Source organism: Orycteropus afer, unplaced genomic scaffold, assembly GCF_000298275.1.
Source record: "Orycteropus afer afer isolate SDZICR_OR568_19922 unplaced genomic scaffold, OryAfe1.0 scaffold00036, whole genome shotgun sequence".
Lineage (NCBI taxonomy): Eukaryota > Metazoa > Chordata > Mammalia > Tubulidentata > Orycteropodidae > Orycteropus > Orycteropus afer.
The window spans coordinates 10,270,650-10,286,711 of record NW_006921623.1 but is presented as its reverse complement, the minus strand read 5'-3'; the positions used below and the strand labels follow the sequence as shown (position 1 = coordinate 10,286,711).

The window sequence follows — 16,062 nt, the reverse complement described above, 5'->3', positions numbered from 1 at the left end:
TCTGTGTCTGTGTTAATTGGTTTCCCTTTTCTTTGTTGAAGAGGGTCTGTGCAATCCTTCTGCCTAGTCCGCCATCTTGCCCCGCCTCCCATCATTTCCATTTTACAGATGAGGAAACCAAGGCTCTGAGGAGCTAAGTAACTTGTCTGCAAATGTGTAGGTTTTAAGTGGTGGAGCCACTGGATTAAGAGCCTATGCTGAACCACTGCCCTGTACTGGAAAAGGTAGCTAGTGGAAGGAGTGAGAGACTTAAGCAGTTTTCTGGAGATAAGACTCAATTGCCTCCCTATTCTCCATCTCTGGCTTCCTCCCAGATTTCTGACTTTGGCCTGTCCAAGTGGATGGAGCAGTCGACCCAGATGCAGTACATTGAGAGGTCAGCTCTGCGGGGCACCCTCAGCTACATCCCTCCTGAGATGTTTCTGGAGAGTAACAAGGCCCCAGGGCCCAAATATGATGTGTACAGGTGAGAGGGTGGCTGGGATTGTTCCTATCCAGGAGGCAGCTCATTGTGACCACCTTACAGGGCAGGGATGTGGTCTGGTGGCTCTGAAGTCAGCCCATCCCTGGCCACAGGGGTGGGGGGCAGGATGGGGGACTCGGGCTGGAGAAGCTTTGTCTGGGATTAGCTGGTCTGTTGCCCCCCCCCCCTTGGCTGGGGTGCCATGGACATTTGAGAAAAGGCACTCAGGGTGCACTGTCCCTACCCACAGCTTCGCGATTGTCATCTGGGAGATCCTCACTCAGAAGAAAACATATTCAGGTAGCAGGTGCTGTGTCTGGAGGCAGGGGTGGGCATCCTCTGGGTAGGGTTTGTATTAGGGATTCCTATCCTCCTCTCCAGGAGTTCTGGTAGCATAGTGCCTAAGGTACTTGACTGCTAACCAGAAGGCTGGCGGTTTATACCCACCAGCCACTCCTCAGAAGGAAGGTTGGGCAATCCTACTTCTGTAGTGATACCACCTCGGAAACCCAAGGAGGGGTCGGTATGAGTTGGGGCCAACTCGACGGCACACAACAACAACAACAACATCCTCCTTTCCCTCTCTTCCACTCCCTATTTTCTAGAGCTCACATTAAAAGTAAAAGGAAAGAGAAAAATCAGCCAAGACCTTCATGCTTTCTGGCTCAAACTCTCTTGTCTTGCAATCCTACCTTCTCCCACCCCTACCCCTGCCACCTAGATGCTAACAAGTGTGACTGTCAGGAAACAGACAATCCGTCAAAGTTGAAAGTCAAAGCCTTTAACTAGGCCTGCAGTTGGGGGGTCAGGTCCAGTCTTGGCCTGGGAGGCAGCTGCCCCTGGACTAGAGATACTTAGCTGCTCAAACCTGAACCTCAAGTCTGCCTACATCTTAACAGTTTACTCACCAAGCACTAATGCAGTCCCTACTGTATGCACCACACTATAGGGCTCCTCAGCTACCCCAACCCCAGTCCTTTGGCCCTGCCTTGCAGTACCCACACAGCCTAGGCCTCTTCCTGCAGGCTTCAACATGATGACCATCATCGTCCAAGTGGCCATGGGCATGCGGCCTTCCCTACAGCCCATCTCAGATGAATGGCCAGGTGAGGTCCACCAGATGGTGGATCTGATGAAGCGCTGTTGGGAACAGGATCCCAAGAAGAGGCCATGCTTCTCAGGTTCTCATTGGGCCTCTCCAGCCCAAGGGAGTGAGGGTTCTGGGCAGGCCGGGACAGGAGAAGACCATGAGAGGAGATACTGAGAAGTCTGAGGCCACTCAGAGCTGTGCAAAGAGAGGTCTACGGCACTGGGGCCCAAGTCATTTATTCAGGTAGAATCAGCATCACAGTGTGGGGAGGATGGCATTGGGAGCCACAGCAGCTAAAAATGAGGTCTGAGTCTGAGTGTGTAAGTGTGTGCATCTGTGGGTGGCAGAGGAGAAAACCCTCATTGCTGGAAGTCAGAAGCTGTGGTATCCAGTCCTGGCTCTGCTTCTGAGGTCTCCAGTCCTACAGGGTTAGTGAGGGTGGAATAAGGGGCAGATTTGTACTGGGGGCTCCTATCCTTACCCTTCTCCCTCCCTCCCCTATTTTCTAGAGCTCACATTAAAAGTAAAAGGAAAGAGAAAAGCCCAGACCCTCATGCTCTTTGGCTTGAACTCTGTTGCCTTGCAAAGTATTCCTTCCCTTCCTTCTCCCATCCCTGTTCCTGCCATCTAGAGGCCAACAAATTGGACCGTCAGGAAACATGGACCACCTGGGAAAGATGAAATTCAGTCTTTAACTAGGCCTGCAATGTGGGGGTCAGGTCCGGTCTTGGTCTGGGAGGTCAGGGTCCTCAGAACAAAGGATCACAAGCGTGCAATGGCTTGTGAAGCTTACAGTCCTTCAGAGACTATGAGAACACACATATGTGTAAGTGTGAGCATCTTAGACAGCCACTTGTTCTGTCCCTTCATTTGAAAAGGACGCTGATCCCCAGAGAGGGTCAATGGCTTGCCAAAGCTGGGACCCAGCTCCCCTGCTTCCTTATGCACATGTGTGAATGTAGATGAGCCCAGAAATGCATTTTAGGGGACATGAGGAATGTTGGAGTATCTAGAACAGAGCAGGGATGGCTGAGCAGCCTGCTGCTTCCTGTCCGCCCTCCCACATGGACCAGACATCACAGTGGAGACAGACATGCTGTTGTCCCTGCTCCAGAGTACCGTTGAAGATCCGGAGAGCGAGACCCTGGCCAGGAAGGTGTCCTACAAGCCTTCACTACGCCAGCCCCCAGAGGTAAATGCTGTGGGCCACCCCCTCTGTCATGGGCTCTGGCAGGGCCCTGCATGTGGACACTCAGGTATGTCCTTCCCAAGACTGCTTAGCTGAAGGCATAGGCAGGGCTGCATTTGGCCACACTGTACTCACCAGAGCAGGCAGCCCATTCTGGGACTGTGGCAATCCAGAGGGGGATAAAAGTGCTGTCTGGGTGAGTAGCGGCCCTGGCTCAGAGTCCATGAGAAGGACATGCCTTCTCTCAAATGGGTGAAAGTAAACAGAGAACTAGCCTGCAAAGGAGACATCCACTCTTTCAAGCTTTCAAGCCCATTGAGCATCAACATTATCAGTTTGCTCCTCTGTCTGGACACATACTTGAAGAACTAGCTATGGGGTCTTGTGCTCCCAGCTGAACCCATAGATTCACCCTGCTTTCCATTCAGCCCAAGGGGAAGGCACGGCCCTTTATCACCTTTCTCTGGCAGGTATTCCCTGCTCCGTCTTATCCTCTATACCTAACTGGTGGAGGGAGGGCATAGGAGGATGGTCCATTAGGACTGGGTAGGATGGAGTCTCGACAAGTGAAAGTGAAGGGGAGCACTGGAGAGAGGGTGGGAGGGAAGGATGGTGCGGACCCAAGCTGCACTGCTGATCCACTCTTTTGTCTTCTGGTCCCTCTGCAGGTCAGTGAGGAAGACAGGGAGGAGCTAATGGACAGTGGTGAGTCTAGGGCACCCTGTGGAACCAGAGAACTTACAGTGGAGGAAAAAGAAGAGTCCACCCAGACTCTTTCCTCATCTTCCCCAGGCTGTGGCCCTCCTCCTCAGACCTGTCATGATTCAGGGGTGGTGAGTGCCTTTCCCTGGCACCCCACTCCATATTCCAGAACAGCACCTGCCCCGAGGGGTCCTGGTTCTGTTCTCCATTCAGATCTGCGTTTTCACAAGGCCAGGCATCTTCCTCCCTGGCCTGAGAGCTGGAGCAGTGGTTCTCAACACTGGCTTCATGTTAAAATCACTTGGGGACTTAAAAAAAAAAAAAAAATACGGATGCCTGAGCCCTCTCCCAGACTAATTAAATCAGAACTGCAGGGGATGGGACTTGGGCAGTGTTTTTAAAAATCCTAATGTTATTAGGTAGAGTCCCTGAGTGGTGCAGTTACCATGCTCAGCTACTAAGTGAAAGATTGAGGGTTCAAATCCACCCAGAGGCACCTTGGAAGAAAAGCCTGGTAATCTACTTCCCATTCTACTTTCAGTCATTGAAAATCCTGTAGATCATAGTTCTGCTTTGGTGCACATGGAATCGTCACAGGTCAGGCTGACTGGATGGCAACTGTTTTTTTTTTTTTTTTTTTTTCCCAATGCTGTTGTTTAGAGTAGAAGGAAAACCTACTGCCATCAAGTTGATTCCTATTCATAGGAGCAGCCACTGGGTTTCCAAGGCTGTAAATCTTTTACAGAAATAGATTGCCTCATCTTCCTCTGGAGCAGTTGGTGGGTTTGAACCATGGACTTTCTGGATAGCATCCAAATGCCTTACCCGCTGTGCCACCAGAGCTCCTTAGAGCAGAAGGAAGTAGGCCCTTAATGGCCTCAGGAGGAGTTCAGATCATAGAGGTCCATCCACAAATTTATTTTCAACATGTATTCAACTCCTTTGTGCCAGGCACGCCTTTGAAAATTTTTACCTACATAACTTGTCCTCACAGTGGCCGCATGAGGCTCAGAGAGGCAGATTATTGGCTAAGGTCATGTGATGCTACATGGTGGATTCAGGATTTGAACTCATGTTTCCTAACTCTGCTCTTTCTGCTTCTCTCTTTCTTAGTTCTCTATGATAATGGAGCAGTGCCTGCACTGTAATTGTAACAGCAATAACAGTGTGTTGTTGTTGGGTACTGTTGAATCCATTCTGACTCACGGTGATCCCATGTACTAGAAAGCAGAACTGCCCCATAAGGTTTTCTTGGCTGTAGTCTTTATGGAAGCAGATTGACAGATGTTTCTGTGGTGCCACTGAAAGGATTCAAACTGCCAACCTTTTGCTTACAAACTAAGAGCAAACTGTGCCACCCAGGAGGCCTGTAATATTAGCAAAGGCATCTCCTGGGTGCTGTTTCCAGGATGCAGGGGGATGACCAACATGACCTCTGGGCAGGGGACAGATTCTATTTTCAGCCTCATCTTCCCCTTATCAGACTTAGGAGACTACTTGAAGCGGGTCCTGCAGCTGTCAGACAGTGAGAGCTTGGTCTCCAGCAATAAGGGGCAGCACATCTACAAGAACAAGGTCACCCCACTTCACCTCCTGGTGGCGCAGGGTAGCGTGGAACTGGTGAAGCTGCTGCTGGCCCATGAGGTAGATGTGGACTGCCAGACCGCCAGTGGTTATACACCTCTCCTCATTGCCACGCAAGACCAGCAGCCTGATCTCTGTGCCCTGCTCCTGGAGCATGGTGCAGACACCAACCTGGCAGATGAGGACGGCTGGGCCCCACTGCACTTTGCAGCTCAGAACGGGGATGACCGGACTGCCCGCCTGCTCCTGGATCATGGGGCCTATGCAGATGCCCAGGAGCAGGAGGGGTGGACCCCACTGCACTTAGCTGTTCAGAACAACTTCGAGAATGTGGCCCGGCTCCTGGTCTCCCGTCAAGCTGACCCCAACCTGCGTGAGGCTGAAGGCAAGACCCCCCTCCATGTGGCCGCTTACCTTGGACATATCAGCCTGGTCAAGCTGCTGACAGGCCAGGGGGCTGAGTTGGATCCTCAGCAGAGAAACTTGAGGACACCACTGCATCTGGCAGTGGAGCAGGGCAAAGTGAGGGCTATCCAACACCTGCTGAAGAGTGGGGCAGCCCCTGATACCCTCGATCAGAATGGCTACGGCCCACTGCACATAGCAGCTGCCAGGGGCAAGTACCTTATCTGCAAGATGCTGCTTAGGTACAGGGCCAGCACAGAACTGCGCACCCAGCAGGGCTGGACACCTCTACACCTAGCAGCCTACAAGGGCCACCTGGAGATCATCCACCTGCTGGCAGAGAGCAACGCAGACTTGGGTGCTCATGGAGGCATGAACTGGACCCCCCTGCACCTGGCAGCCCGCCATGGGGAAGAGGTGGTGGTGTTGGCCCTACTGCAGTGTGGAGCTGACCCCAATGCCACTGAACAGTCCGGCTGGACACCACTCCACCTGGCAGTCCAAAGAGAAGCCTTCTCGAGTGTCATCAACCTCCTGGAGCACCATGCAGATGTCCATGCCTGCAACAGGGTGGGCTGGACAGCTGCCCATCTGGCTGCTCTCAAGGGCAACATAGCCATCCTAAAAGTACTGGTCAAGGCTGGTGCCCAGGTAGACACCCAGGATGGGGTGGGCTGCACACCCCTGCAGCTGGCTCTCCGGAGCCAAAGGCAGGACATCATCACCTTCCTAGAGGGCAAGGAACCTGCAGTGTCCATTCTGGGTGGTGTAGAGCCTGGGGCCCAGACAGAGGTTTAGACACATAGAAGGAAGGGGCATTGGTGGAAGTGAAGTTGGGCTTCTGGGAGGATCCCTTCTCCACCTGAACTCCCTCCCCATCTGCCCCTTTAGCCTTGAGAGGAAATAGAAAACTGGTTCCTGGAGAAGGAAGGGTGGGCAGAGGTACCACTGAGTTTGTGGGTGGGGAAGGGACCCCTATCTTGGAAACTTCCTTCAGGACCTTCCCCAAGTGCATCTCTAGCAGACCCCAATTTCTCTCCCCAAATGAATTCCTCCTCCATTCCCCAGACTCCCACTACCTTCTGCCAATTGCCCTTAAGTTAGCAGGGGCTGTTGGATCCTAGGGAATCCAGTGAAGGGAGGCATGGATGTGAGGGCAGTGGGTTCCTCCAGCCTGTGTTATTTGACCCATTACTTCCAGCTGGGGCAGGAAAGTGGGGACTCGCTTATTTTGCTCAAGCAGCAGGAGCTAAAAGTTCAGAGGAAATTTCCACTGATGATTCAATGCCCCAATCAGCCTCCAGTTGCCATATTGGCCATGTCTTTCAGGTGGCATTGGTTTCCATGCCTGAGTCTCCTGTATAGTCTCTTGGGATGAAAAAAGGATGTACTCCACTGTGGGTGATGATCCTATGTGGAATGCTCATCCTGGGAATCCATACCATATCATCTTTTGTGTCCAGTTATACCATTAATCTTCAACTTGTGTAGTTTGAATAAAGCTGTGGCTCTGGTCTCCCCTCCAGAGAAGGACTGATCTTGTGGAGTCAATTGTATATAGGGGCCACTAGTATGGTGTGTGTGTGTGTTTGTGTATATGCCTCTGTGTGTGTGTGGTGTGATTCTTCTGGTGTGTGTATGGGTAATAAGTGTGTGTGAGGCAGTTGGATGGTATCTATGATTGTGTGTGTGGTGTGTACATGATTAGTGTGATGTGTTTGTGTGTGTAGTGAAAGGAGGAGGTGGAGGAGCAGATGAGAGAGAGGAAGTAGAGGGGGTGATGGGTGGTAAAGGGGTGTTACCTGGGCTTGGTGTGGCAGGAGGGGCACTTCCTCCTCAGGAGTGCCTCAGAGTCCTCTCCTGTGAGCGCACACTGGCCATCCACTGGCTGACTTGACCTGTGGGGCAGGTTGGGACAGAGCAGGGGCCACTCCCACTAGTCCTGGGTTAACAGAACCCTGGTTCAGCTGCTTGGGGGCTTCCTGCCGGCCTTGCCCAGACTTGTGTTAGCTTTCTGGCTCCACCAGAGCTGGCAGGAAAGCAGCCAACCAGTGAGAGGACAGTGGGGCTGGGTGGTGGATAGGGAGCAGAACAGGGGCCCTCCAACTCCAAGGTACTATACAATGCCAGAGAAAGGGAAACTTGTCTAGCTAGTTCCTTCCCCAGCCAATTGGCAGGCTGCTCTCCAGCTTCCTTGCTCTTTGGGGCTGGACATTCCAGGTTGGGCACAGGCTGCCAATCAGCAGCCTCCACCTCAGCGTGAGGTGAGAGAGAGAGACAAGGGAGAGGAAACCTGTCATTCCCACATGTGATCCTTATGTCCATGAATCCTTTTAACAGAGCTGGTAGCATTGCCATCCTTTGGTCTTTGGACTGAGGCTTCAGCCTCACGGACCCTGGACACTTCATTATGGCTACATGAAGGAGTGAGCCTGGGGAGCAGCCTTGAGGTGGTGGCTACAAATCATGGCTGCACATTAGAATTTCATGGGGAAGATGAGGGTGCAGGGTGCAGGGTGCGGGGATTTTTTGAAAATGCCAGTACCTGGCCCTTAGCCAGTTGTTTTGGAGTTGACTCCAACATATGGTGACTCCATGTGTGTCAAAGTATAACTGTGCTCCCTAGGGTTTTCAAAGACCAATTTTTTGAAAGTAGATTGTCAGGCCTTTCTTCCGGTGCCTCTGGGTGAACTCAAACCCTCCGTCTTTCAGTTAGCAGCCCAAAGTGTGTTTGCACCACTCAGAGACTTTCCTAGACCAATTAAATTGGAACCTCTAGAGTAAGATACTGACATCAGCATTATTAATATGTCCCATGTGACTCTGATGAGCAGCTGGGCCAAGAGGACTTCCCATGATTTTCTCTCTCTCTCTCTCTCTGTCCTTCCTTAGCATAATCTTGAAGACAATCACTGGCCAGCTCCCCAGGTGGCAGAGATCTTTCACTGTCCTGGTTGGATGAATGGGGACTTCTGAGGTCTGGGGACCAGGGCACTCAGTAGATAGTCCCATCTTCCTACTCCCTGTGAGCTGCCTGGCCCCTATCCCTATTCTCCCTGAGAGGAAGGTTTAGGCAATAATTGTAGTTAAAAATGTTCCTAGGAATTTTAACTTCCCCAGAACACACCTGAGCAGGTAAGAAAGGAGGGGAGGGGCACGAGGTCATTTGCCTCTCCTTGCAGCCTGAGTCTGATCTGACTCCAAGACTAAGATTCCTTGTGAAGCAGAGAAGGGATGTGGAGCCACAGATTCAGAGCTAGCTAAGCGCAGATCAAGCAGCAGGAAGGGGCAGCCCTGAACCACAGAGGGAGAATAGTGTCTTCTTTATCCTATTTGAAAGAGGTTGAGGAGCCTGGCCTAAATGAGGGGCAATGACAGTGTTTGGAGTTGGGCCTGGCCAGGAAAATCCAGGCCAGCATGTGGATGCAGTAGCTTTGTTTCCACACAGTCCCCTCCGTATGACACCACCTCCTGCTTCCGACTACCCTCCCTCATTGCACGGACAGCATCTGTCTCCCACTGACCCTGGGCTTCAGGGAGGCAGGGCCTCTCACACATGTCTCCAGGTCTCAGGACAGAAACAGGTGTGCCAATGGAAGAAAGCCCAACATGTTCAGTGTTCATGAGGCATTGCCTATGGACTTAGGGGTATCTGTCACTCCACCCTGAGTCCAAGGCCTCTCTAGATCCTTCCAGGCTGGAGCTCTAATCTAGCTGCTCTCACCCTGTCCCCTTTCCTGGGCCATACCCGGGCCTCTGCTCTAGGGCTGCCTTACTTGCCAAATACCAGAACCAGGATAGGAGTGGGAGGCTGTTCGTACCATTACCATTTACCAGTTGGCCTCAAGTTGACCCTGACTCATACCAACCCCATGCATGTCAGGGTAGAACTCTGACTGATTTTTTTGGAAGTACATTGCCAAAGGCCTTTCTTCCAAGGCGCTTCTGCGTGGACTTGGACTTTCAACTTTTCAGTTAGCAGACAATCACATTAACCATTTGCACCACCCAAGGACACCCTATTCTTACTAAATACTCCTTTTTCACCTCCCTTTGACCCTACAATATCAGACTGTGTTTTTCCCCACCAAAGACAGACTGTTCTCTTCCCACCAGCTTCCTGCTTCACTCAGATCCCTGGTCTTCAACAGCCCCTGCCTTCCTATAGGCTGTATGGAAAAGACAGAGGCACCCTTATTGGTAGAAGACCCATATGCAATAGATGCCCAGATTCTCTATACTAAAACCCCTTTTCCATATCTCACCACCCACTCATTGATTGCTTGGGCAGTCCAACCTGTCATCACAACTATTCCCATGCACCCCAAGGAGAGTATCTTAAATGTCTGGTCCCAAGAAGTTTTTGTTTCTCATTTTAATCTCCTGACCACACTAGCCTCCTCTGCCTTCACTCAGGGCTGGTCAAGAAATGAACTAGATAGACAATATAAGATGCAGACTCATAAGACCTGAGTTCAGATCCCAGCTCTGCCACCTGGCCAAACTATCCACTCTATGTAAAGGCTTCTCTTCTGTAGAGAGGATAATACAAATGGATCCCATAGGAGTTAAGAGGAGAACCATGAGATCCCGTAGGCAAAGCCCACTGTATTGGGTCAAGTGGTGTCCCTCAAAATCCATGTCCATCTGGTCAAGCTCAATTGGCATAACGTACTACACAAAATGTTGTTCCACCTCCTACTTTGGTGAGTAGTGACTGGGATCTTAAAAGCTTGCAAGCTGCCATCTAGATGCAACGATGGGTCTCTCCTTGTCCAGAGCAAAGAAGAATGAAGAAAACCAAAAATTCTTGGAAACAATTAGTCCTAGCAACTGGTACACCATCTGATCTGCAGCCTATATGACTATGAGACCAGAAGAACTAGATGGTGCTCGGCTACCACTGTCAACCACTTGGGAGGGGATATATGTAGGAGATCCTGAATAGAGAGGGAGAACAATGTGAAACAAAACTCAAAATCATTTGGAGAAAAAAAAAAGTGGGGGACCAGGTTTGCTGGTCCAATAGAGCCTGGTGGAACCACTGAGACTATGGCCCCTAGCTGCCCTTCAGGTCTGGAATTGAACGCACACCTGTGACTTCCAGGCAAACAAAAGACAGGCATACGAGTTGAACATTTACTGAGGTAGATACACTTCTTGGAGAGAACAATCATGGGAGAAAGAAGGCCTGCTTATGCACAGGGAGACAGCTCAGGGGGCAGGATTACATGGTGGGATGGACACAGGGAAGAGGTAACTATGGCGAGGAGGTGGGAGGGGAGCTGTTGCATTGTGGTAAATTGTGGTCAATGTCATGAGACAAAGTGTATGTGAACTTTTGTATGGAAAGTGAATTTGCTCTGTAAATTTTCACCCAAATCACAATTAAAAAAAAAACAAAATCCATGTCCATCTGGAATTTCAGAAGGTGGCCTTATTTGGAAATAGCATCTTTGCCAATGTAACTAGTTAAGATGAAGTCATACTGGATTAGAGTGCACCCTAAATCCAATGACTGGTGTCCTTATTAGAAGTCCATGTAAACACACTACTCATTGGGTTTAGGTTGAAGTTATGCAACCATGAATCAAAGAATTGCTGGCAACCATGAGAAGCTGGAAGAGGCAAGGAAAGATTCTTCTCTAGGGCTTTTAGAGGAAGTATGACCTGCCAACATCTTCATTGCACACTTCCAGCCTCCAAAGCTGTAAGAGAATGAATCTCCATTATTGTCAGCCACCCAGTCCAGGGTGCTTTGCTACAGCAACCCAGGAGACTAATAGCCCTCAGTGGCCCCTGCATAAATGTTAGTTAAAGTCACAGACAGAGCCTGGGTCCAGATAAACAGGTTGGGCACAAGACAGGACTAGCAGGTAAATAGAGGAGGTCATGCACTTGAGGGGGATGGAGATGGTTTGGGAAGGGATTGCAGAGAGGCCATGGTACTGGAAATGCCCCCAAGGCAGGTCAGTCCTCAACATTCCTAGTTGCAGGCAACTGAATGCTCCTGTTCTCAGACCACCAGAGAAGCAGGACCTGCAGGTGCTTCTTTTGGGGGCCCCTGCCACAGCCATCCAGAAAGTCTTCCATGTTATCTGTCTTCTTACCCTTGCCCATTCTCCACCATAAGATGCCAAGGCATGTCAGGGCTGCTACCTCACATATTCTCAGCAGTATCTAAGTGCTTGGGGTCCTGGAGTGGTGCAACACATAGCTAGCTTTACAGTTGTCTGCTCACTCTGAGGTCCTGGGCTCTGCCCACAGGGGCAGTGGAGGCTTTTACATGGATTGTGTGATCATTTGATTAATGGCTGTCATTCCTTTAGAACATGCACTCCACAAAGGAAGAAATCATGTCCATGCTCTTCTACCCATTTGTGCCCTCCAGAGGCCTGCTCATTCATTGTTGTTGAGTGCTGTAGAAACAATTCTGACTCATAGCAACCTGTATGATAGAGTAGAGCTGCCCCATAGGGTTTCTAAGGCTGTAATCTTTATAAGAGCAAATTGCCTGGTCTTTTATCCCAGAGTGGCTGGTGGGTTTGAATTGCTAGCCTTTCAGTTAGCAGCTGACTGTTAACCACAGCATCACTGGGGCTCTTTACTTACTCCTTAAGGGGGAGATTATTTCTTGTTATGTTCCCAGTAAAGGAGCTCTGGTAGCAGTGCCTAAGGCATTTAACTGCTAACCAGAAGGTTGGCAGTTCAAACCCATCAGCTGCTCCATGGAAGGAAGATGGGGCTATCTAGTTTTGTAAAGATTTATGGCCTTGGAAACCCAATGGGAGTCGGTACGAGTTGGAATCGACTTGATGGCAGTGAGTTTGGCTTTTTTGGTTTATGTTCCCAGTAGCTCACTCTGGGCCTCCAGCACAGTGAATGCTGGATAAACAGGTGCTGAAGCAGACAAGAGTGAGTGGATGAATGGATACATCCAAGTGCAATGGTGCACTTTCTCTGCCAGCTGGACCACTTGCCTTCTCAATTCGCAGAACATCTCCATAGACCATTGCCACCTGGGACTCAGTGCCTGCCTGGAGAAGCATAATGGCCTGGAGCCTGGAAGACTTGAAGTCGCATTATGGATCTGCCCCTTTTTAAATACGACTCCATTTGTCATCTGAATAAAGGAGGACATCCTTCCCACAGAGGTTTTGTGAAGATGAAGTGAGGTCACATATGCAAAGTGTCCAGCTGTGTCTGACCCTAAGGCTCATCCCTTAAGCCAAAATCAAACCCACTCCTGATTCATGGTGACCCTTTGTGTAACAGAGTAGAACTGTTCCATAGGGTTTTCTTGTTTATAATCTTTTTGAAAGCAGATCACCCGGCCTTTCTTCTGCAGCACCACTGGGTTTAGGTTGCCCTCCACTGTCATCAAGTCAATTCTGACTCATAGTGACTCCCATTGGGTTTCCAAGGCTGTATATCTTTATGAAAGTAGATTGACTTATCTTCCTCCCATGGAGCAGCTGGTAGATTTGAACCACCAACCTTCTGGTTAGCAGCCAAATGCCTTACCCACTATGCTACCAGAGCACAGTAGTCAAGAAATCTGTTTGCACCACCCAAAGACCTGCTCACTCCTTAAGGGGAGAGTATTTTTTGCTGTGCTCTAAGGGGGAGTAGGGGGCTGCAATCTTCAACTGCTGCAAAGGCAAATGAATGATTTTTTCTTTTTATTAAAAAGCATCTTATGGAAAAAGATAAGCACAAAGACAGAAACACTGGGACAGGCAGAGGGAAGAGAAAATCAGAGGGCCTGCAGCTGACCAGCCTCCAACTTCCTCTCTGACCTTGAGGTCAAGGTGATTGGGTCACAGTAGGGCCCTTTCAGGAGAGCCAGAGTTTAGTCTTTCCCTTCTACCTTTGTGTTCCTGGGTCCCCCTCCCAGCCCTTGTGCCCTTGAAATACTGAGGGGGGAGGGGGTGGAGCCAGCCCTCCCCCTGCCCACTCTAGCTGTCAATCCCCTGTCTGGCAGAAAGACGTGAAGCTTCATGACAGCTGTGGGCAACTTTCCCCAGCCCCGCCCCCCGCCCCTGCCCTGCCCTCTTCCCCTTTCCTCCTGTCAGCTGTCTCCTGCTCTGCTCCAGAGCCAGGCTGCTCTGGGTCTGGCATCCTCCTCTCCCTTCCTTCCCTCCTTTTTTCTTCCTCCTCTCTTTCTTTCTTCCTCTGTTTGTCATATCTCAGTTCCCACAGCTGATAAAGCCATGTGCCCTCATAACGTTACTAATGATGAGATGAACTTCTTTGCTCCCATCCAGGTCAAGATCGTCCATAAACTGAGTGTGAGTGCACGTTGCTTATAGGATGGGTGTGAGCAGCTGAGAAGTCCCTGGAGTTTTGATAGGAAGTCCCTGGGATTTGTAGCCTCCTTGGGGGTCTGATGGCTTTCCCAGGAGGTGGTCGCTGCACTATTGCCCCTGCCCCGAGCTAAACTAGGGACCTGTTTTTCCCACCTTCTGGAATCAGGGTGCTTCTGGGGATAGGAGCCTCTCCCCAGGCTCAGCACCACATTCAGGTTCAGGGAGAAGATCAAAGTCCATAATTAAATGTTCAGGGCAAGTTAAGTGCTCCAAACTTTGGTGCTAAAAATATTGTATTTAGCATGCAAATTATGCCCTGACAATTTCCCACAGCCTGAGCCGTGGGTGCCAGCACCTTGTTTGTCATCACCACTGTTACGCTTAGGTGGTAAAACTATTCCTCCTTCGCTGGGCTGATTTTTATTTCATTTTTTAAAAGACAAATTTCTATTGTCAGGGCAGTGCCAAGTCGAGGCCCCAGAAGGCCTGGAGCTAGCGGTTTGTCCTGGAGGCAGAGAGAAAAGAGCACTGTTCCCAACCACAGCACTCAGAGCTAGGCTGCACCCTCAGCCTGCCCCACAGGAAAGGAATTCCAACGGGAGACAGAAGGCAGAGAAAGGAGAAGCAGACACAGGCAACACCAGCACCTCCAGGGCCGCCTTTTCCACAGAACTCCAGTGGGCAATGAAGATGGTTTCTTCAGAGGTGGGAGACCTGGGAACAGGGGCTGGGGACACGGACAACCTAGTTTCCCCTCTGGTGGACCTTGCTGCTTTAGGGTCTAGGGATTGTGGCCAAGGGTGGGCCATGGGATTCTTATTGGAAACATTCCCCCTCCTATCTTAGTTGTCAGTTGAGGGTCAAGGACAACCTGTTTCCTAGATTGGTATGAACACGAGGGGTGGGATTGCTCTTGCCAGGGGACAGAGTGAGGAAGAAACTTTCTGAAGGAAGTGCCCTGCCTCCCCACCATGCTTCATCTTCTATTTGCTCCTACCGGGAGCAGCTTCTCTCTGCTTTTTCTCCAAATTCCTGTCCACTCTGATGGCCACAGTCAGGGTTCTTCTTCAAAATGCCCCTCAGACTCTGTTCCCAGGCATAGTACAGGGGTTTGGCTATAACTGACTGCTAAGGATGAAGATGGCACTGACCCCTTGCACCCAGGGGTCCTGGAATATGACTGTTGTCATAGTTTTATTATTTTGGTGCATGTGTAGTGATGTTACAGAGTCTGGGGCCTGGGGCTCCCCCCAAGCTGCAGCTTCACCCACTCCCTTAGGGCAGGGCCAGGCCAGGCCAAATGGTACTTAGCAACCTCTCAGCCATGGACTCCTCTAAGGCAGAGGCAGTGGAAGGGACAGAAAAAAGGGAGAAGAGGCAACAAGGAATAGAGAAAGAAAGTGCTTATGAGGCAGAGTGTGGCAGGAGGAAGCACCCCAAAGAGCTTCAGATACTCCCAGCCAGGCCTCCAGACACAGTTACAAGTCCCAACTTCTCTTGTATTCCCAGACTGGCCCAACATTTGTTCTAAGAACAGACACATCTGAGATCCTTCAGAAGGCAGCCAAATGGGCTAGGGGTGAGGAGTTCCACTCCCCACACACCCTCTTGGGGTCCTAGATCAGGGACTGGTTTCCCCTCAGTGAGTGTGGCAGCCATGTGGGGGATTGTAACAGGGTGGCACAGGGTGCATGAATTGGGATCCACTTCTGTGGAAAGTAGCGGCTTAGCCAGAGTTAGGGGGAGCTTAAATTTTTGGCGTAGGCTTCTCTGGGGTTCATTTACACTCTGGTATTTACACAGATCTTCCAGGAGTAACAGTGCCCAGGGACTTGGCTAGAGATGTTGCTCCCCTAGTGTGGGCCTTGTGGAGTGTGAATTGCCCACTTCTCCCCATTGACTGCTCTAGCACAGGCTTGTGAAGTCTGGGCCAAGACCAATGGGAAAGAGCACTCAGCCTCTGAGCCTGGACTCTGGCCTAGCAACTCCAGAGCCCCAGAGAAAGAACAAGGAAGGTGGCTGCATCTTTGGTGCCAAGGAGAGGGGGCCTGGTGGTGGGAGGGGGCTCTGTGAGCTGCCCCTGAGCCAGGGTCCAGCCCAAAGGCTGCATAGCACGTGGCTCTCTGGCACTACCCCGGCGGAGTGTGCGGTGTATGGGCAGTGAGGGGCATGGAGCCAAGCTAACACTGCAGGGCCTGCCCCGGGCGAAGGGATGGATGAGTCCACTCTGCACCTTCCTGCCCAAGGCACCCAGAGATTGAGGCCAGGCCTGTCAGGGTCAGGAGGTGGGAAGCAGCTGCTGTGTGGGTGGGCAGTAGAG

General features: G+C 50.9%; 1 protein-coding gene across 1 annotated transcript in view; it reads left to right on the top strand.

Moving 5' to 3' along the window:
• Window positions 1-6,231, top strand: part of ANKK1 (ankyrin repeat and kinase domain containing 1) — a 24,583-nt gene extending 18,352 nt beyond the window's left edge. Inside the window, exons 3-8 of the mRNA XM_007936532.1 lie at window positions 315-466; window positions 714-763; window positions 1,489-1,644; window positions 2,627-2,745; window positions 3,411-3,447; window positions 4,928-6,231. Coding sequence (XP_007934723.1) covers window positions 315-466; window positions 714-763; window positions 1,489-1,644; window positions 2,627-2,745; window positions 3,411-3,447; window positions 4,928-6,231 — 1,818 coding nt within the window. The remainder of the gene's footprint in view (window positions 1-314; window positions 467-713; window positions 764-1,488; window positions 1,645-2,626; window positions 2,746-3,410; window positions 3,448-4,927) is intronic.
• The last annotated feature ends 9,831 nt before the right edge of the window (window positions 6,232-16,062 follow it).